Raw genomic sequence first — 21,186 nt, forward strand, 5'->3', positions numbered from 1 at the left:
CTTTGAATTTCTTTCAGGAGACAAAGTCCCTAAGAGTACTATAGGGGACTAGTCCTGGTGGATGTCACACAGCTGAGTCCCAGAGAGGAGGACAGAGAGACGCATGTGATCTCTGTGAAGCAGCAGCACCTATGACATTTTTCTTAGGGTCTCATAATGGTCACCATTCTATTCCAGGAAACATTTTCATCTTTCTCCCCTCTTGATGCAAGCCCATTTTCTCTTTGTTGTGTCTTATCAGCATTGTTAATATTGGTGTAAAAATGTCTCTATGCCCCTTTTCAAACTAGCCACATAAGCAATGTTATAGGAGAACCAGATTACAAAATTAGAACTGTCATCATCATTTAGTAACTAATAAAGAGAAAAATACCATCAGGAGTATCTTTTTAAGTATCTAAAACATGACTGTGGTTCTAGGAGGCCCTTGTTCTCCTGTCTTAGATGTGTTTACCATGGGGAGTTGTCTTTTAAGTCCAAGGGTTTTCCCAGGGACCAAATGCTCCAGGGATTATGTGGAGAACCACACTTTAAGATCCCTCTGTCGGTCAGGTTTCATCATTGTGACAACTGCCAGATTTGGCTGGTCAGCCTAAAGGAGGAAAGGATTTTCTGACTCACAGTTTTGGGAAGTTATCTGATCCCATCGCTGCTAGGCCTGCGGCATCACGGCTCTTCACGGAAGGAGCACATGGCAGAGAGAGTCCATTCATTTTGTGGAAATGGGACGCAGAGAGGAGAAGGAAGGGATCAGAATAGCCGTGCTCCCTTCTGGGGAAGATGTCCAGTGGCCTGACATCCTCCTGAGCCTCAACGCTTCTCTTCATTGTTTTTCTTTTTTTCAGAGCTGAGGACTGGATGCAGGGCCTTTCAAGCACCCTGCAGCTGAGCTAAACCCCAGGCTCCAAGGTTTCATTTCTTAAAGGCCCTACCACCTCCCAACAGTCCCTCCTGCTGACAACAAGCGCTCAAGACCTGAGTCTTTAGTAGATAGTCCAGATCCAAATTGTACCACTCCCTAGTGGGCATGCGTCCCATTGTTGGGCCTTTCTAAACTTTTGAAAACGCTTCTGAATCAGCAATGTATTTTTTTTCTGAGACTCTTACTTCAGGTTTGAACCATTTACAAATAGAAAGAGCGAGCCTTATACTGCTTTCTATTTTCCATCCCCAGATTACACGTTTGCTAAAGTCTGCTTTTACATCATTTATTTTCCCTTTTAATTTTTACTTTATGTATATGTGTGCTTTTCTGCATGTCTGATATCTCTGAATCACATGCATGCATTGCTACAGAAGGCAGAAGAGAGCATCAGATCACTGGAGTTACAGTGAGCCAACCATGGTGCTGAAGAATAGAGCCCAGGTCCTCTGGAAGAGCAGCTAGTGTTTTTAAACACTGAGCCATCCCCCACCCCCATAAACCCTACTTTTACAATCTCCTTTTACTTCGTCTTGATTGCTTTTGCAATTCGGAGCCTTTTTTGTTCCTGTCACGCTCACACAAATATTCAAATAATTATATGGATGAGATCTATTTCATGGATACATCAGACTCTTACATAAGAGAGACTGGCTTGAGAGCCTGATTCAGGCCCAGAGTCTGAGAAATGAAAGATTCTACATTTTCCAAATACTTGATGCCAACTTGTTTGAGTGCCTAAATCCCATAACATTTTTAATCAAGAAAAAAATTATTTCAAATTACCATAATTTTATGTTTGTGAAAATTTTTCCATTTATTGACTGATAGTCCATTTACAATAATGTATTGTTTCAGTTCTCAAAATACATTACAAAAGTAAGTTCTTAGGGCTGGAGAGACAGCTCAGTGGCAGGAATACACACTGCTCTCACAGAGGACCCAGCGGATCCCCATCAGGTGGCTCACGCACTGTCTGTCACTTCAGTCCCAGATGATCTTATGTCTCTGCGTTGGCATTGCACTCATATATACACACCCTTATACACAGACACATAATTTTATAAGTAAACTCTTCTGTTTGGTTATTTTTATTATGCAAATCATGGGATTAAGTCTAGAATTCAAGTCCAAATTAGTTCAATTTCAAAGTTGAATAATTTTTAAAAATATGCCATTACTAGGAGCTGGCTGGGTCATCTCAGTGGGTAAAGCACTTGCCTATAAGCTTGAAGAGTTTGATTCACAGAATTCAGGTAAAAGCCAGGCAAGCATGATGGCTCTCAGTAATCCCAGCACTTTGGAGACAAGACAAGGAATGGCCTGGGCAAGGGAGATCTAGACTAGCAGGAATGGGTATGCTCTGTGTTCAGTGAGGGACCCTGCCTCAGTAAACACGTGAAAAGCAGACACCTGATATCAACTTCAGGTCTTTACATGCCAGCACATACATGTGAAAACATACATGTATGCACACCACACATATACACATATATATACATAAACATATATGCACACACACATATATATATATGTACATATGGAGAGAAAGATAGGGGAAGACAGAGAGACACGGAGAGAGGGGGAAGATAGCAAAGGTTGTCTTCTATGTATGAGTAATGTCTGCTGCTGTCGAATCATGTGACCATTCTTCGCCCCCTAAACTAAGTAAGAGGCCAAAGGTAACCAGACCTGACTTGTTCTTCTTTTCCTTCTCATTGCTAAGCAAGTAGCTTTGGCTTTCTCTTTAGTGTTGGGGATAGAACTTAAGGCCTTGCTGCACGCCAGGCAGGTGTTCTGCTAGAAGCCACACTCCAGTTGTCAGTCCTTGCCACTGCTGCTACTTACTGTGCCATCATCCTTCGTGGCTGTCACATTGCACAGGCAAGCTTCTCCATGCATTCTACACAGCATACATAAGCTCACACTGCAGACAGCCGTGTATCTCTACAGACTGTACATGAAACTAGGCCATGAGATCGCACACATTTAGCAGTTTTTCAAAATGCTACAGAACAGAGTTTCGGGTCTCTGTCACTGCTGGCACACAGACACACACTTCGGGTCTCTGTGAGCTAGGCAGTGACCTGGAAGTCTGACTTCCTGGACAGCTGATCGCTGTTCTCCCTTGGTAGCTGGCATAGCACCTTCAGGTACCCTGAGAGCTGGCCCTCAGGGAGGAGGTTTCCATGTCCGTTCCGGCTCCAGTCTTACCAGTCCTGCATCCTAAGTGTGTGGCATCTTCAGCAACAAGTCTCGAGGCAGCCAAGGACAACAGCCAGCGAGATAGTCTCTTACACTCCCCTGACTCCAGAGGGAAGTTTCCTGTGCTCGGCACTGGGGTGGGGGTGGTTGTCAGATAGTCTGTGGCTCTCGGGGATGATTATATAGTATGTACTTAAAGTGAATGTGAGCTGATTCGTTTACTCATGGCTTTTCCCAACATCCTTCTACCCTGCCAACTCTCTGCATCCTTTTCTCCCCCTCCCTTCTTAGCCTCCCCTTTTTCCATTTCCTCCCTCACAGCATCTGTGTTCTACTATACTCTCCCTCGAGCTCCTCCACTTCCCCTGGTGTTAGGACCTTTTTCACTGGTTTAGATGGTTACCCCACATTACCTACTCACACCTAAAGATGAAGAACAAGAATCCAAAATTAAGAGACAATAAGCTGCATGTGTCTTTCTGAGTCCAGGCCGCCCTGCTTACCAAGACCGTTGTTTTAAACATACATACCATAAATTAATTTGGCTCTGACACTTGAGAGTGCATTGTGTCAAGTGCTGAATAGTAAGTGTGCGGTAAGTGATGGTTATAATAATATCACTTGTAGTAAGAGGTCCAACATACTCTAGAGCCCTGATAGTGATCAGCATGGACACCTCTATACAACCACCTAACAGGATATCACTGTGCTGGGGCATTTGTCAACTGTACCTTCTCTGCCTGCTTTGTGGATAGATATTGTTTAAATTTGACTTTGTCATGGAGTACCTTGTTTACTCCACCTATGATGAGTGAAAGTTTGCTGTGTATAGTAGTCTGGGCTGGCATCTGTGGTCTCTTAAAGTCAGCCCCAGGTCTGTCTAAGCCTTTCTGACTTTCTAAAAGCCAGACTCTAAGTCTCCATTTAGAAACTGGGTGTAATTCTAATAGGTCTGCCTTTATATGTCACCTGGCCTTTTTCTCTTGCAGCTTTTAATATTCTTTCTTTGTTCTGTGTATTTAGTATTTGATCATTATGTGGCAGGGGACTTTCATTTCTGGTTCAGTCTACTTGGGTTCTGTAAGCCTCTTGTGCATTTGCAGGCATGTCCTTCTTAAGGTTAGGAAAATTTTCTTCTATGACTTTAGTAACAATATTTTCTGGACCTTTGAGCTGGAGATCTTCTCCTTCTATTTCTATTATTCTTAGGGTTGGCCTTTTCATGGTCTTTTTCTGGATGTTTGTGTCTGGAATTATTTAGATTTAGTATTTTCTTTGACTGGTATATCTATTCCTTCTATTGTGTCTTTAGCACCTGAAATCCTCTCTTCTGTGTCTTATTTTATGTTGGTGATGCTTTCTTCTATAGTTCCTGTGTCTTTACCTAGATTTTTCATTTCCAAATTTTTCAGTTTGTGTTTTCTTTTTTGCCTCTATATCCATCTTGAACAGTTCGTTCATTTCCTTCAACTGTCTGTTTTTTTCTTGGATTTCTTGATATTCTTTAAGGGGTTTATTTATTTCCTCTTGAAGGACCTTTATCGTCTTCATAAAGTCGTTTTTAAGGTTGTTTTCTTGTGCCTCAACTGTGCTAGAACATTCATGGCTTGCTGAAGGGGAATGCTGGGCTCTATGGTCACATATTGCCCTGGCTGATTTTTATTATGATTTTTTAAAGATTATTTATTCATTCACTCATTTATTTATTTTATATATACGCGTACACTGTCGCTGTCTTCAGACACACCAGAAGAGGGCATTGGATCCCATTACAGATGGTTTGAGCCACCATGTGGCTGCTGGGAATTGAACTCAGGACCTCTGGAAGACCTCTGTGCTCTTAACCACTGAAACATCTCTCCAGCCCCTTTTGATTATGTTCTTACACTGACATTTAGACATCTGGATTTAGAGTGATTATAGGTCGAGGTACCAATTTCTGGGTTTGTCTTTGTTGAATGGATGTTTTCTTCCTTGGTTTCTGTTTCCTCTCTGGTCTTCTGGCTGGAGTGGCCTAGGCTTTGGGATTCTAGTCTGGCCTCTCTAGATTGCCCTGTTAACATAAAGATAGAGTTATAGCCAGCTTCTTTGAGAGACTGCACTGTTAGCGTGGCTACTTGTGTATTTTATCAGCTGCATTATGCTATGATCAGTGTGTTTTGTTTTCCTAGACATCTAAACTAATCTGAATAGTCCATGTGAGCCTTCTGAGTAGAAGTATGCCGACCAAACATGCAGGGGCTGAAAATGCCAGGTCTTCACGTTGACTTTCTTCTTAAGCATTTCCTCGTGCCTGTGTTTTGGGAAGCATTGTGGTAGTGATGGTGTTGTATGCCAGATGAAACCACTGGGACCCTCCCAGAAAAAAACAAATGAGGGTGTTGCCTGCAACTGTGTATTTTAAAATGCCTTGATTTTGAAGCAGAAAATGTTTCCATTTGCATGGAGAAAGCTCCCTTTAATAGATCATTAAGTGTATCAACCACACTCCTGGGCAGGCCCTGTGCCCTGCCAGGACAGTTGGCCAACACAAATGACATGTTTGTTTGTCTGTGGACTTTTCGTTTACTTTTTCTTGGGTTTCACATATTTTTAGTCTTACTGGTCTTTTGATTTTTTCTTTTTTGTTGTTCTGATGTTTGCTTTCGTGTTTCTAGTTTGTTTTTAAAAGAGAGAGAACATAAAGTTTAGTGGTTAGGGAGGTGTGGAGGAGCTGAGAGAAGTAGGAGGAAAAACATGATCAAAATTTTAATAGAAATATTCTTAAAGGGAAAAAAAAAGAAGCTCCTACTGAGACGCCCTGGGGTTCTCTCTGCACAGAAGCACATGGCAGGTGAGATAAAGAAACAGGCACTTTTTAAAATCCCGCATGGTTAATTATGCTTTTGAATAATACAGGCTTGCTCCTGAAATGAGGGCACATACTCATCTGTGTGTTTTGGATTTCCATCAGGGATATACTAAGAAAAGTCAAACTGAGTAGAGTCCACTTCAACTTCACAGAATGTAGAAAGTGAGCAGAGCCCACCTACTGAAGCCTTCAGTGCCCACCATGCAGCCCCTGCTTCACTGCATCCTGAAATCCCAGGAACCTTCCCCGACACATGTCCCTGTGAACCTGTTCCCTTGTCCTTCTGGCTCGTGTGACCCCCTGGTCAGATGGACCACTTGCTGGTTCTCCAGAGCACAAGGCTGCCCTGCCTGCCCCTGCGTTGTTCCTGTCGCTTGCACAGGGGGAAGAGCTCGTTTACTTCCTGTCTCTTACCTAAGCGCTGGCTTTATATGGAAAATACTTGGTAAACATTTGTTTGCCAAATTAATTTTCCCATCTCTGCATCCTGTCCTATTCTTTCTTCACGTAAAGTTCTACTTTTTAAAAGCCACAGTTGAGATCGAGTTGGCAATTTTTAAAGAGAGGCTTTTGATTTGCTCATAGAGGGAGATGGCCAATGTCAAGTCTTCCCACACTGTTAACGCTGCAAACCATTGTTGCCTCGCTGAAAATACAACAGTGTCGTCTGAGCCCGGCTCAGCGTGAATGCTGTTAAAGAGTAATGAAGGGAAGAGTTACACAGAAGGTGCACATTATTCCTGTAAATGCATCAGAAGGATCGCTTTAGCGGTGGGTTATTTTATGAGAGTACCAAGCTTCATAGTAACCAGACTTTGTCTTTTCTTTTGACAATTTATTTTTTAAATACAATTGTGATGTGAATTATCTAGGCTGTGCTTTAAAATGGCACGTTCCTGGCTTCTACCCTTGGCAGATACCTGTCAGATAATCCGAAAGGAGCTGAGAGCCTGGTAGTAGGGAGTGAAGCATCATGGGATTGGACTTCGGGAACACAGACGTGAGACGGTCGCTATAGGTGGCACATGCTCAGAGTGTCCACTCACCCTGTGCTGCATTAGCCAGCCCTAGGCTGGTGTAGAAGAGACCAGGATGGAGGCAACGTGTCGACTCATAGCCAGCTCTGAGCATTTCATTATTTGGTCCAAGTGTCCTGACAAGTGATCCAACCGCCTTCTTGGCTCCACTCTGGTTTGCACGAGTTTTCATTGCTTAAAATGGCATTCCTTAACACGCGTGCTGAATGGGGGTAACGCATGCTTTACTGTTGTCAAAGGGTCAAATAGGTTATCCTCAGTGCCTCCTTGCTCTGAGAACAAAGCCCTGCATGAAGTGCTTCAACGGCCAAGAAGTTCTCAGCTGGGGCAAATGGTTCACCATTGCTTGTACATAGTCAGTCACAAGTGTTTCCATGCTGAGCATAAAAACCATATTAACCCTTTTCCATCTTCTAAGTACTAAGAAGACCAGACCTTGCATGTGGTCACTTGACTACAACTCGGCTACAGTAGATTCTATCACTGATGCCCTAAAGGTTCACAGAAAGCCTGTATCTATATTTCACCATGATTGTCCATCAGTGTGTACCCCCAACATGCTGTTTTATGCATGTAATGTCCCAGAAGACTCTGAATATCTTAGGGAAAATCACAGAAACCAGATGCCGGTTATTGCATGGAGTCTAATACAAATATGAAGTGGGCACAGGAAATTTTAGGTTGTTCAACGTTAACTAGAAATCTAAAATGGTTTTGAGGACTGGAAATGGTTAAGAGCACTAGAGTTTAGTTCCTGTCACCCACTTCAGTCAGCTCACAGACTACTGCTTTTAACTCTGGCTCCAGGGGATCTAATGTCCTCTTCTGACATACACAAACATAAAAACACACATATACATAAATAAAAAATAAAGATAAATCTTTTATAAATGCTCCTGATTCTGAAGCCAGGATGTTAGGAAGCTTCACCAGGGAGCAGTGACATTACTGAGAATAGGCCAGAATGATCTTAGGAGAGTGCCAAGTCAACTCTGATGTCTCCCCGTACTTGCAGGAAAGCATCAATGCTATTCCACATTACTTTTAGGAGAAAAGTGGCAACAAAATGTTAAAAAGCTGTCAACAGGGAAAATCTGTTGAAAACAAAACAAAAACCTTTAAGTTGTCTGATGTGCCATTTGTGTCATGTACATGGAAGGCCAGCCATACTGGTACACTCAAACCCTATACCCCAGGACTTGAGAGGCAGGCGTAGGCAGATCACTGTGAGTTCAAAGCCAGCCTGGTGCACATAAAGAGACCACAGCTACAAAGTCAGACCCTGCCTCAAAAAAAACAAAAACAAAAAACAAAAAACAAAAAAAAACAACAAAAAAAACCCAAACAAACAAAACCCTACAGCAACAGAAACGCACCTGCCATTTTAATAAGCTGTGTTATCTTTCTTCAGTTAGTTTAACCTAATTCGTGTTTCTTACTCTGACCCTCCACCATCTGCTGTTTCTTATATAAAGAAGCAAATAAAACAAGTTCTGCTTTATAGAAATCGTTATACTTAGACACAAAGTAAATAGACAAAGATTCTTAGAACCCTTCTTTTTATTTTTATTTTTTTAACAAAAAAGAAAAGTCAGGCTGGAGGTCTTCAAGGTTAAGAACACTTTTTCTTGCAGAAGACCAGAGTTTGGTCCCCCCCATACCATATGGTGGCTCCATGATCCTCTGTAATACCAGTTCCAATGCATCTGACGCCCTCTTCTGACTTCTGCAGACACTGGTGTACATGTGGGGTACAGATGTCCATATACATAAAATAAATATAGTAAAAATAATAAATTCAGAATCCATGAGGACAGGACTCTGGTTGTATTTTTAATAAATGTGCATGTCCGTGCCCGTGTCCGTGTGTGTCCGTGTGTGTGTGTGTGTGTGTGTGTGTGTGTGTGTGTTGTTGCACACATGTGGAGACAACTTTCAGGAGTTGGCTCTCCCCTTTCTCTCTGAGTAAGGCCTCCCTTGTTTCTTTTGCTGCACTGCACAGTCAGGCTGGATGGCTTGTGAGATTCCAGGCATTCTTCTGTCTCTGCCCCCCACGCCCCTGTAGGAGTCCTGGAATTACAGATATGTGCCACCAGATCCATCTAGTACTCAGACTGAGGTCGTCTGGTGTGCAAACTTTGGTCAGCTGGTGTGCAGATCTAATATCTTTACTGCTGAGCCATCTCTCCAACTTTGATTTCTTTTCTTCAAATTTTTCTCCAGCAAATTCTGACTAGCCCTATTTAAGAGAAGGACACCAGGGCTGGGGACTTAGCTCAGTGGTAGAGCGCTTACCTAGGAAGCGCAAGGCCCTGGGTTCGGTCCCCAGCTCTGAAAACAAAGAACCAAAAAAAAAAGAGAGAGAGAGAAGGACACCATGCTTGGCACCCCGGGAAATACGCCGTGCCTTATGGGACTTCTGTCTTATGTCTCCTATGCTTTTGAGCTGGGATGTGTTTGATTGAGGGGTCTTTGTAGAGGTATTAGTAGGAGTTTGGTCTGTATCCTGTTAGGTAGTCCTCCCCACCAACTCAGGAGAGGTTAATCCTCCTGGTAAGCAGGCAAGCCTGGGGAGAAGACCCAACTACAGTCTCAGTGAGGCACAGTCTGCTTCTAAAGCTGCCCAGGCACTGAGCACTGAGTTCTTTGGACTCAGAACTTGCTTCATTTTAGTCAGCCATCAGCAAACAGGAGACCTAGGAATAGGATGAGGAAAGGACCGTTCATGTGCTCACCTCAGTTTCACTGAAGAAAGTACTGGAAGTTCTGCCTCAGGGAGGGAGGGAGGAAGGGAGGGAGGGAGAGAGAGAGAGAGAGAGAGAGAGAGAGAGAGAGAGAGAGGTGTCAAGCTAGGGAGGTGATATGGGATAACACAGCCTGAGAAAGGGTCAGAGAGAACGATCCTGACTATATGGGGAACTGTTGAGCAGGAGAGAAAAGAAAATCAGGGATGTTAGGAGGGCAGGAACCAGATTATCCAGAGCCTTGTGCTCCTTAGAGAAAGGAGTCGATATGGAAATAGGTACAGTCTACAAAACTGGTGACTTAGGGAGATACGGAGGACAATGGTATCATTCATTTGGGGTGGGTGTGGTCTTCACTGGTCATCTTCTAACCTTTCTCAGAGTCACTGTCCCTGCCCCACCCTGAGCTGGTCTCACTTAAGGACTCAACCCTCATACCCTTTGGAGGCCCTGTAGTTCACATTGGCACAGTGTGGGAAGAGCACAGAAAGATGAGCTCAGGGTCCTGAGTGTGGATAGAAACACTGCTGCCCAGTGCTGACTGGACACAGGCAGCCTTAGCTTGCTCACTGCCTGATGGGCTGAGTCTGATGGCACCAGCAGCTCTGGTCCAGGGTTTTCTGAGTTGTTTCTTTCTTTTTTTTTCTTCTTTTTCTTGATTGCATCATTCTAGAACTTTCTGAATGCCCTGCATTTTTACTTGGGAGGCACAAAACAGTTCAGATTTGTGGGTTTTACTCTCCAAAATCAAGCTCTAACATATGAAACTTGGACTTCTCTTTCTACTTATTTTTCATGAGATTTTGGGGTTAGGGGAGTGGGTTGTGGTATTCTGCTTGGGTACCAGATAAAATGCTTTCTCAGCCTGGTGAAAAATATGTGGGGAGCATCAATTCAAGCTCTCTAGACACACAGCATGCTCTTGGCTAGCAATGCCTAGCACATATTATCCAGGATTTGGTCAGAGGCAGATAAGAACCTTTTAACTGAAATTACCCAAGAGCCCTTGTGTTCAGCTCTAAACACTGACAAGCTGATGTTTTTTTTAAGGCTGTAAGCTTGGAATCTAGAATTCTAAAGTATCTATGGGGGAAACTGGAGAGCTGACAACCTCTGTGAGAGTGAAGCAAAATTGCAACAAGCATCCCATTCGCAGGCAGAGGCTCAGGTTGTAATGGCTCAGAGAGATGGGCCACTTTTTCTCCAAGAAGTTGATGATTTCTAGAATCATCTTCCCCTTAGCTCTTACCAGGCCAGGTAAGTGACTGCTTCCTGATGCCTGATGGTTTTTGGATTTTTTGGGCAGTCTTACTCTGTAGCCCTGGATGGATTGATACTCATTATGTAGTCTGGGCTGGCCTTGTATTTACTATATAGCCCGGGCTAGGCTCAATTCATGGCAGTCCTGCCATAGCTTCCCACGTGCTGGGATTGCAGGCATGCACTACCACAGCTTGTTGATGACTGTTGACCTGATTCCCTCTACCCAGATTCAAAAGAAACGCCTAAGAGCATTTGACCCTACATCAGTAAGCCAGCAACAATTCAATAGTTCAATATATATAATCAATATATATAATCAATATATATAATCAATTTAGGGCAAATCTCAACAATTTAAAAAAACTGATGTGTGCAAAACCCAGCATATATGAAAGTCATCTTAGTGGCTTTCAAACATGAAAGAAAATAGTCATCATCAGAGGCCTGGCTGCATGTGTCGTGCATGATGCCATCCACATGAGGAACTGTGAAAAGAAAGGTCCCTCGGTGATACCCATGAGTGCTCAGAGGTCCTGCCTTTCTCCCTTGCTTTGTTATTGTCTAAGTCATTTGATCCTTGCCACATTTTATAAGACTGGTGTTATCATTTTTAGTTTACAAGTGAGAATGATTGAGGCTTAGAAGAATTAATCAATCAACTTCATTTGGCTATCATAGTGACACAAGAATGTGAACCAGGATCTCTCTAAAAGTCCACATGCTTTCACCAAGGCATGTGGGTGCCTCACACCCCACCCCCACAGTCATTCCCCACCCCCAAGTCTGGTGTAGCAATGCAGGCAACTTTGGGAGTTTGCCATAACTGTTAGTGAGATCCCTCTCCTGCTTTGGCTCAAGCCCAGAGCAGAGTAGAATAAGCCCGCCACCTTGAGGCAGCCCTGAAGGGGAAGGGTGTGCATGAGATTCATGGGCACCTGGATGGCCAAGTCCCTGTGCCTTCAGCCAGCTGTCTGCTGGGCTCTCTGTGGGAGGACAAGCTGCCTCCCACGCAGCCCCAGAAATGAAAGAATCTATCACAGCCCAACATCAGCAGAGGCAATCTTCATCTTTGTAGGAATAAAATGAAGAGAGCAGTGAGCTGTAATTGTCTTCTCCCTCCCACCTCTGAGTAATCTAGGCATGTATTTTGCATGTGGGGTACACTTGGGCATGACCTGTAAAGGTAATCCCTGTTCACTTGCTTGGTTTTGCGTGAGGGAAAGTCTTTCTCAGAGATTCTGGTAGCACATAAATTAAAGCCACCGAGCTGACTTATTGACATTCTGCAGCTCTGCGGATCCCACCCTAGGCTTCTCTTCATCAAAAGTCTGTACTTGTAGAGCCAGCGCTGACTTATTAATAAAGATCAGGCCTTTATTTGATTATTTATCTAATCAAGATTCATCTTCAGTCTAAGCTCATTAAACCTGCTGCTAATGGAGTGTGCTTGAGGTGAAATTACTCTCAGTGACACAGAGACTGAGTCCGGGCTTCAGGGGCCAGGACAGAAACAAGAGCACACAGTAAGCCGGGGTCGCCCGGGGGGTGGGGCAGAGCATGTGAAGTGTCTGTTCACCAACAAGAACGAGCACATTTCACAAGGTTAGTTTCAAATGTAGTAATTAAATACACTCGGTAGCAGCACAAAGGTGACAAGAACTCTCATTATCTCAGACAGTCAAGCTTGTGTCACACTGGGGCAACCTCTCTAAGGGGACTTAATGTGGGACTTCTGACTTAGAATCAAGATGCTGGCACTCTGCCACCCCAGCCTGACTTCTAGTACCTTCTGTCTAGACTTTTTGCTTCACTCCCTGGTCTAGCCTAAGCCAGCATAAGCCAGCCAGCCCTAAAGCACTCTCCTACCTCTCAGAGGAGGGACTCACCATCTTCTTACCTCGCAGGGCTCTGCTGCCACACACAAACTCTCTTCTACACGACTTCTTGGCAAGTTCCATTTTCCCTAAGGTTAAGAAGTGTTCCACTACCACAGAGCCACACTGAAAGTGACCCTGCCCATGAACACAAGAGCTGTGCTGAAGCCAATGTGACCCTTCCTCCAAAACAGCAGTTCAGACTCAGCTTCAACGTAGACTAAATTACTTCTCAAGGCAGATAAGAGAGAAGGGCAGCTAAGCGCATCCCGTGTGGATAACTCAGTCTCTGGGTTTGTGCTGAACGAACTGGCCAAGTGACATCGGTAAAGGGGGGGACCCCCTCCAGTCTTTTTTGCCTTCAAAACCTGGCTTAAGACCCATTCATGGTGAAACATGCAGCTCCCATTGCCCCCTAAATTCACTGAGTAGTGTATGATAGGCTCAATCAAGAACATGTGACCTTTGCCCTTCATGACCTTACAGGACCCAGAGCTGGGCAGACAAGGAATACAGTGAGGGAAGAGTGTCAGGGAAAGCATGGGGAAGGGACATTTCATACTCATTCATTCATTCCAGACACACGATGTGGGAGGATGTTGGGGAGGAGCTGAAGGAAGGCAGGATCAGAGGATACGACAAAGCAGATAATGATGAAGTCCTGCCTGCCTAATTCAGTGAAGGACAGAGTCTAAGTAACAGTGGAAAAGAGAGGCGAGGAGACCATGTGAACAACTTCTCAGCAAGTGGAATGTATACTAAAGACCATACGAATTTCTTGGTTTCCTGTATGTGGTAAACAGTATACCTGCTGATGGGCAACATCACCCCAGGCCTGGAGTGGCCCTTCCAGGACATCCTCCCAGAGGGCCAGTCTAGCCAAGGCCCCCACTTGACAGTCCTTCCCTGGCCTTCAGAGATTAGCAGTGGGTCTGAATGGAATGGGTTAACAATGAGAGCTATTGCAAATACAAGAGTGTCCTTTCTTCCAGGGCATCCGCCTCAGTCTCAGGAGCTACCCTGTGGGTCAGGAACCATGACCCACACATTTGATACCTTTTGTCCTGGAGCTTAGGAGGTGTTTCAGGTAATTTTCTATCTTCATGATAAAACACCATGGCCAAAGCCCCATGCGTATAGAAGGAAGGGTTTATTTTGGCTTACCATTCCAGAGAGATAAGAGCCCATTACCATGGAGCGAAAGCTTGGCAGCAGACTGGCAAAGCAACTGGAGCAGCAAGCTCAAAGGTCACGTCTTGAGCTACAAACAGGAAGTGAGAGCAAAGTGGGGATGGTACAGGTCCTTGACCTCTCAGCGCCCATCCCCAGTCCTCGGTGACAATGCTTCCTCCAGCAAGGTCACACCTCCTAAGCCTCCTGCAACTGCACCACCAACTGGGAACCAAGTATTCAAAAACTCAAAACTATCAGGTGCATCTTATTCAAATCATCACAGCAGGAGAAAATAAAACAAATCACATCCAGGCTGGTGTTTCCGATCACAGCGGGTTGGAAAATCGTATACAATTGGACCTAAATGTTCCAATTCTGTACGTATCCTATCTGCTACCTGTTTCCATCTGAAGTAGCCCTTGAGATGCCTGCCTTCCTTTCTATTTATTTACATGTATGGCCCTTTGCACTCTGTTAACCTCTTGTTTGGAGGCAGTGTTTCCTGATGTAGCCCTGGCTGACCTGGAACTTGCTATGTGGGCTAGGCTAGCCTTGAACTCACAGAGATCTTGCCTGCCTCTACCTCCCCAGTGCTGGGATGAAAGGCACGTGCCACCATGTCCTGCTTTCACTTCATTAATTTCTAAAGAGCAGGAGCAAAAGCCTTGCCTATCTTTTTGAACTCCTTGTCTCTTGCCACTATCTTGCCACCAATGAGGAGTTAGTGAGCGTCTGCTGAATAAAGCATGGTGTGCGGTAAGGAAGGGGCCTGAACCTTTCACCTTCCAGTCTTTCTGCTCTCCCTCTATTCCCAAACCTGAAACTTACCAAAGAGCCCTTCTTTTCACATGGAGAAGTATGCATGCAAGTGAAGATGAGAAGCCAGCCTGCAGTGATGAGTTATGGAAGAGAGTCCTTGACAGCTGCATGAGTGAACGCATTGCTCACAGTGAGGCAGGCAGGTGTCTGAGTCATTCAACCAACATTCTTACTGGAAAGGGAATGCTCATTGTGTGAACCAACATTGCAGGGTCTGCGCAGAATAAATCTTGCCTAAGCAGTAATGGGAAATACTGCATTACAGTGACATTAAACTTGTCTTTGAAATAGGCAACAAAAAGCAGTCAAGGCCAGCAAGCCGGTGCTGCACACGGCGCTAGAGTATATCCACTGTGAGACTTCTGCTCCCCAACACCCCATTTCTGTGCTTCACTCCCTTAGGTGGAATTGGCTGTGTGGGCCGAGACAAGGGACAAGTTCGGAAATGCCTTGATGTGGTGGAGATCTACAACCCCGATGGGGACTTCTGGAGGGAAGGCCCACCTATGCCAAGCCCCCTCCTCTCACTGAGAACCAATTCCACCAGCGCAGGTGCCGTGGATGGGAAGCTTTATGTCTGCGGTGGATTTCATGGAGCAGGTACTGGCCTAGCTGTGATTATGTCATGAACCTCTTGTCACTGACTTTTACCTCCATTACCTGATATGATGGTCAGTGTTTGCTTTCCAGAGTAGTGAGGCACTAGCAAGAGTCTGGCTTTCAGAGCCCAGTGGCCTGGAACAGCTCCCTAGATTCTCTGAGGCTTCACCTCTGTGAGATGGGAAGATTCTGTGGGATGACGTTTGTAATGCATCTAGCACATGGCAGCCGCTCAGCCCATAGTAATTGAGTGTGGAGAGGGAAAAAGTAGAAAAAGAGGCAAATCCCTTTAGTCAGACTAAAAGAAACATTTCTGAACAGGAGGGACGTGGGAGGAGAGGAGTGACCGGAAGTGTTAGATGTTATGCTTTTAACTACCAATCCAGAAGACCCTGACGCTGCCTGCTAGCATCGAGTGAAGTAAATTACTTGAAAGCATGTCTAAAATGGCGCCCAGTGTACATACTTATTACTAAATGCACACATCCAATACCATCAATGCATTCTGCAGCATGGTGTAGAGAAGCTTTTAAGCATGCATGGATCTAGAGGCCAATGTCTCTAAAGCCTCACTGGCTGCATCAGTAAATAAAGCGAAATACCTTCATAGCAGACTGACTTGCTGATTCTGACCTCACTATGTGAAGTTTAGGTCTATATATACCCGTGAGACACATGCCCCAGAGCACTTACGATTTTGAATTTTGAAAGAAGTCGGATTGCCTTCATTTTGAAAGCATTCCGTTTTAGGTAACTAATTTAGAGAATGAGGCTTTCGTTGTGAATTAGAAGAGACTTAGTGGGTTAGGGGGTTGGCTCTGTTGGTAAACTACTTGCCTTGCCAGCATAGAGACCTGAGTTCAATCCCCCAGAACCCATGTAGAAAGCTGGAGACATGGTGAATCAGTGCTTGTGAGATGGGAGACAGATACAGGCAGATCACTAGCGCTCCCTGGCCAGTCAGCCTAGCCTGCTCGGCAAAGTTCCAGGCCAGTAAGGGACTCTCTCTCTCTCAGAAGGCATAAGGTACCTGAGGAACAACACTGACACAGAGGTTATCCCCTGACCTACACACACACACACACACACACACACACACACACACACACATGCATGCACACACACAGAGACATACACACACACACGTATGCACAACAACCAAACAAGAAACTTAGAAGATATATGAGTCAAATGCAGAAAGTTTTTGTCCTTTATTCAAACCTTTTATGAGAAGATATTAAGGAGTTGTTTTAGGGATATTGTATTTTATATAAATCAAAATAAAAAGAATATTCTGGACAATTAGAAGTTATATATAAGTATTTGCAGGTGAAAATAATGCAGTGTCTGAAGTCTTCTCTACGTAGCAGATTTGGTTTTAAACACGTATGTATGCCACGTGAGTATAGGTAACCTTGTGAGCCAAAAAAGGGTGTCTGGATCCATGGGAGCTGGACTTGCAGTCAGTTGGGTGCTGGGAACTGAACTCAGTTTCTTTAAAAGAGAAGCAATTGCTCTAAACCACTGAGCCGTTCTGCAGCTCCCCAGCAGACTTTTCCATAGGAGGAGGAGCCAGCATCCCTTCCCAAGCACTGATGGACACAGTCATTATTAGAGCTGGGCGGTGCATGCTCAGGCTGTGTTGCCCTATTGTTTCCCTACTTCGTGCTGCAAGGTTCCTGTGATCAAAGGCTTTACTTGTTCTTCATTTGTCCTTTAGAGAGCTTTCCCAAAAGGTCTTTAAATTTACTGTTGACATTTTTCCTGCCTACATCCCTCCCACCCACATCCAATCAAGCACATTTGATGCAAACAAACTTGTTTAGGGGAGGAAAAACATGTAACTAGCTATTTCTCAAGAACCACAGAACCCAACATTCCTTGGTCAAGTGTGGCTTACCTTTTAACTTTAGCAACCCCCTTGAGTTGTATCCTGAGTTAGATCCTTGACTCTGTGATTGGTACCTGTTTACATTGGGATCTAATAACCACCAGCTTAGGTACCCAGATAATAATTATCATTTAGTTAAGACGTCAGTGATGTCAGAGCTAACAGTAATTAGCAGAAACAGAAGGTTCAAAGGCTCTCTGATGGCTGACATCAGAGTTACTATCCAGAAGGAGCCTGGAAATAGTTGGGGCACCAGTCATTTATTTCATCTCGGGTCCCCTTTTCAAAGTGTGTTGTTGTTGTTGTTGTTGTTGTTGTTGTTGTTGAGGGTTTTTTTTAAGTATAGCCAGGTTATAATCCTGAATAGTTTGTATAGAAACAATAATTTTCTCTTAAAGACATATAATGCCTTCTTGTTCTACACAAAGCAGGCCAAGTTTCCTATCACACTGTAGAGTTAACTTAATGAATCTCTCTGGTGGTAAGTCTGCCCACTTCCCTGGGATGCCTGGTATGACACTTTAGGTAGCTATTTTGATCCCTGTGCCAGGGGACTCACCTTTGACTGCACTTTAGCCTGTTGGGAACAATGGGTGATGTGTTCTTTTCTGCAACTACTTCTGGCCAAAACTAGGGCGCTTTTGTCAGGGCCCAGAAAGGCTGAAATGCTAGTCGGAAACTTGTCCGGGGAAATGAGGCAATGGTGTGTTCATCAACCGCATCTGGTTAGCTGACCCAGCTGAAGAGACAGTACAGTCACACCCGTTTGTATCGGCTTTCAGCAAGTTCAGAGCTCAGCAGTTTACATTCTGCAGCTGATTCCTGGATGGTGCCTGTCGGCCAAGTGGAAATCTGCTGAGACAGATATAGACTGGGAACAAAAGATAAAATTTAGGATCCTAAGGGAAAATCTTACATTTGGAACTTTCAGACTCCTAAATCCCCAACCCCTAACTCATAGTCCTTCTCATTGGGGACAGTAGGAGTGACAAGAGGGGAAAAAACTAGACCTAATTTTTATACATGAAATGAACTCACAGTGTGGCTGCAGCCTTGGTACAAGGAGCTAGTTGCCTGTTGTTGGCAAAGCCAGTGTAGCCATCAATGCCCTCGGAGATCTGAGAGGACTACATTATAGGAGGAGGTATGGCCCAAACAGCCCATGTATCAGTGAAAATGACAGAGTCTAGTCCATTAGCTAGACAGTCTTCCCAGGCCCCTGTGGTCTCCATGGCTTTGCTCTGTGGGCAGAAGTACCAGGCCAAGCATCAGCCTTTGACCGCCAGACCCAGATGCACCAAGGCTTTCCTTTGTAGGAGGAACATGGAGGACTGATCTTACTTTGTCTAAGCAAAGTGGGGCCATCAGTTCTCTACTATCCTGCTTGTCTATGCTTTGGGCTGGGTCCTGGCTGCAGGCAAGGCAGTGTTTTCAAGTGATTAGTATTACCACAGTCCAGATAAGTTGTGCCCAATCATCTTGTTGGAGACCTTGGGGTCACTACTAGGAGCTGGGGATCTCTGTCTGTCATGCTGAGTTTTTCATTGAACATTTTAAATGCCATATTCAGCAGATCTCTTATGAGTTTAAGCATATCTGAGCTAAATAAACTTTGCTTGTTTTTAGTTACTTGCTTTAAGCTTAACCTTGAAAACATATAGGAGGGGGACTGGAGAGATGGCTCAGTGGTTAAGAGCACTAAGGGGTTGGGGATTTAGCTCAGTGGTAGAGCGCTTGCCTACGAAGTGCAAGGCCCTGGGTTCGGTCCCCAGCTCCGAAAAAAAAGAACCAAAAAAAAAAAAAAAGAGCACTGACTGCTCTTCCAGAGGTCCTGAGTTCAATTCCCAGCAACCACATGGTGGCTCACAGCCATCTTTGATGGGATCCAATGCCCTCTTCTGAAGGCATTGACAGAAGACAATGAAGACAGTGTGTCTGAAGACAGTGACAGTATATACAGTGTATTTACATAAAATAGATAAACAAATCTTTTCTTAAAAAAAAGAAAACATACAGGAGGCTAAATAAGACTTATTTCTGTAATTTAATCAAATTATTACTTAGATTGACTACAAATATAATTCTGGACATATTAAAGCTTAATCATCTTTAACAGTTTATAATAAAAAAAATAACAATTTCTGAATCAAAGCTCTTCTAGTTTCAAAATACAGTTCTTAAATCACTAATACAGTCCATGCAACTTCACATTCCCGGTCCTTACAGTGCCATTACAGAGTATCACAGGTTCTTCTATGACTCAGTTTATCGAAGTACCTACAGCCTAACACAGCAAAGACAAGGAGGTCAGACATCCATTCTTCACTCAGTCTCTGCTATCCTGAATAGACCTTGGGTGTGGAGAGACTGTTTGCCAGACTGCTTAGGTCATTGTCTTGTTGCATCATTCGATAAGATTATTCCAGTTTCTGCTGTTTAGTACTTGGTCCTCAGAGCTGTGGTCCTAATTTTTAACTTTTTTATCTGTTTATCAAGATTACATATTAATAAAGATGGCCATAGTAAAATATTATCTTATACATATAAAATGTCCCATAGGCTTATAAATTTAAGTATTTTTAAAACTATTCCTTAAAAATATCCAGTTTTTTCTATTTAAATTTTCCTGTGAAACTCCAAATTTGCTTTTTAAGAAATTTAAAATCTTTCAACTGTGTGCTCCTGTAATATCAAAAGTAAAGTACCTTTTTTATTTCAAGAGGGAAGATGCAAGGTAAAACCACAATCTGTACAAGGTAAAACCAAGCTCCCAACAGCGTAAACAATTCAATGTTCACTCACAGTCCTTTTGGCTTGGGTCACCTCTATGGCCCCACCCTCAGCAGCATACATAGCCTGCCTTCTAGATCTCATGAGCTCTATGATCCCTTCGTGTCTTTAAAACCAGTACCACCTAGTTGACTTTTATGTTACAAAATTTAACTGCCAGCAACATTCACATTTGTATATGAACACATGGAGAGATGAACCTTCAATATCTTGTTAAACAAGCATTGTTTTTAAATCTATCTTTCATAAACTTGGTTTTCAACACAGAAATTATTTTTTAAAAAATCCATCCTAATCTAAAACATCTTGGAGACCTGTTATTTCTTCCTTGATTGGGCCACACATTACATTACTTTTAATAAAGATGATGTTAAAGTCACACGACATCCTTCTTCCACCCTAGCAAAGATGGCTGCCAGCCAGCCACTTGGCTGCCTAAAGGTGGCAGCAGGCCATGAATTGCTTATATCCCTAAATGGAATCATGCTAAATAGTTCCTTTAAGATTACCTCTACATAGATTTTTAACTATCAACCCCTTGTTGTGAGTCTTGAGTTAACTTTTTCGTTACAGATATTATGGATTTTTAACCATATACAATAAACTTACAAATCTTGAGATACAGAAAGTTCATACAATAGTCTTAGGCAATTAAGTGAAACCAATAATCCCTTTAGCTGTCCTGCGCTGTTCTTTTCTCCCTGCCATAGCTCTTGACCCTAATCACAGAAACTTTAAAAGCATGTCTGGGTCTGAGAAAGGGAGGGTCATAACCCACTTTCAGAATCAACTTTCCAATACAATAGAACAGCATGAAGCAATTTTGATATTATCCACATCCAATAAAAAAAACCACTTGATTTCTTGTTGAGCTAACCCAGTGGCCAGAAAGCTCAGAGATACTTTCTGAGCCCAAGCGATCAGAGCAGCCGCGGTAGCTGTGGCTGGGTGCCGGTGGCAGCAGAAGCAGTGAAATAGAACCAAGAAGCACAGAGCGCAGCAAGCGCATTTATTCAC

General features: G+C 43.7%; 1 protein-coding gene across 1 annotated transcript in view; it reads left to right on the plus strand.

The window, feature by feature from the left end:
• The window catches only part of Kbtbd12 (kelch repeat and BTB domain containing 12), a 63,186-nt gene that overhangs the window by 17,116 nt on the left and 24,884 nt on the right, over window positions 1-21,186 (plus strand). Inside the window, exon 4 of the mRNA XM_032905081.1 lies at window positions 15,291-15,488. Within this exon, the coding sequence (XP_032760972.1) occupies window positions 15,291-15,488 (198 nt within the window). The remainder of the gene's footprint in view (window positions 1-15,290; window positions 15,489-21,186) is intronic.

This window comes from Rattus rattus, chromosome 6 (assembly GCF_011064425.1).
Source record: "Rattus rattus isolate New Zealand chromosome 6, Rrattus_CSIRO_v1, whole genome shotgun sequence".
Lineage (NCBI taxonomy): Eukaryota > Metazoa > Chordata > Mammalia > Rodentia > Muridae > Rattus > Rattus rattus.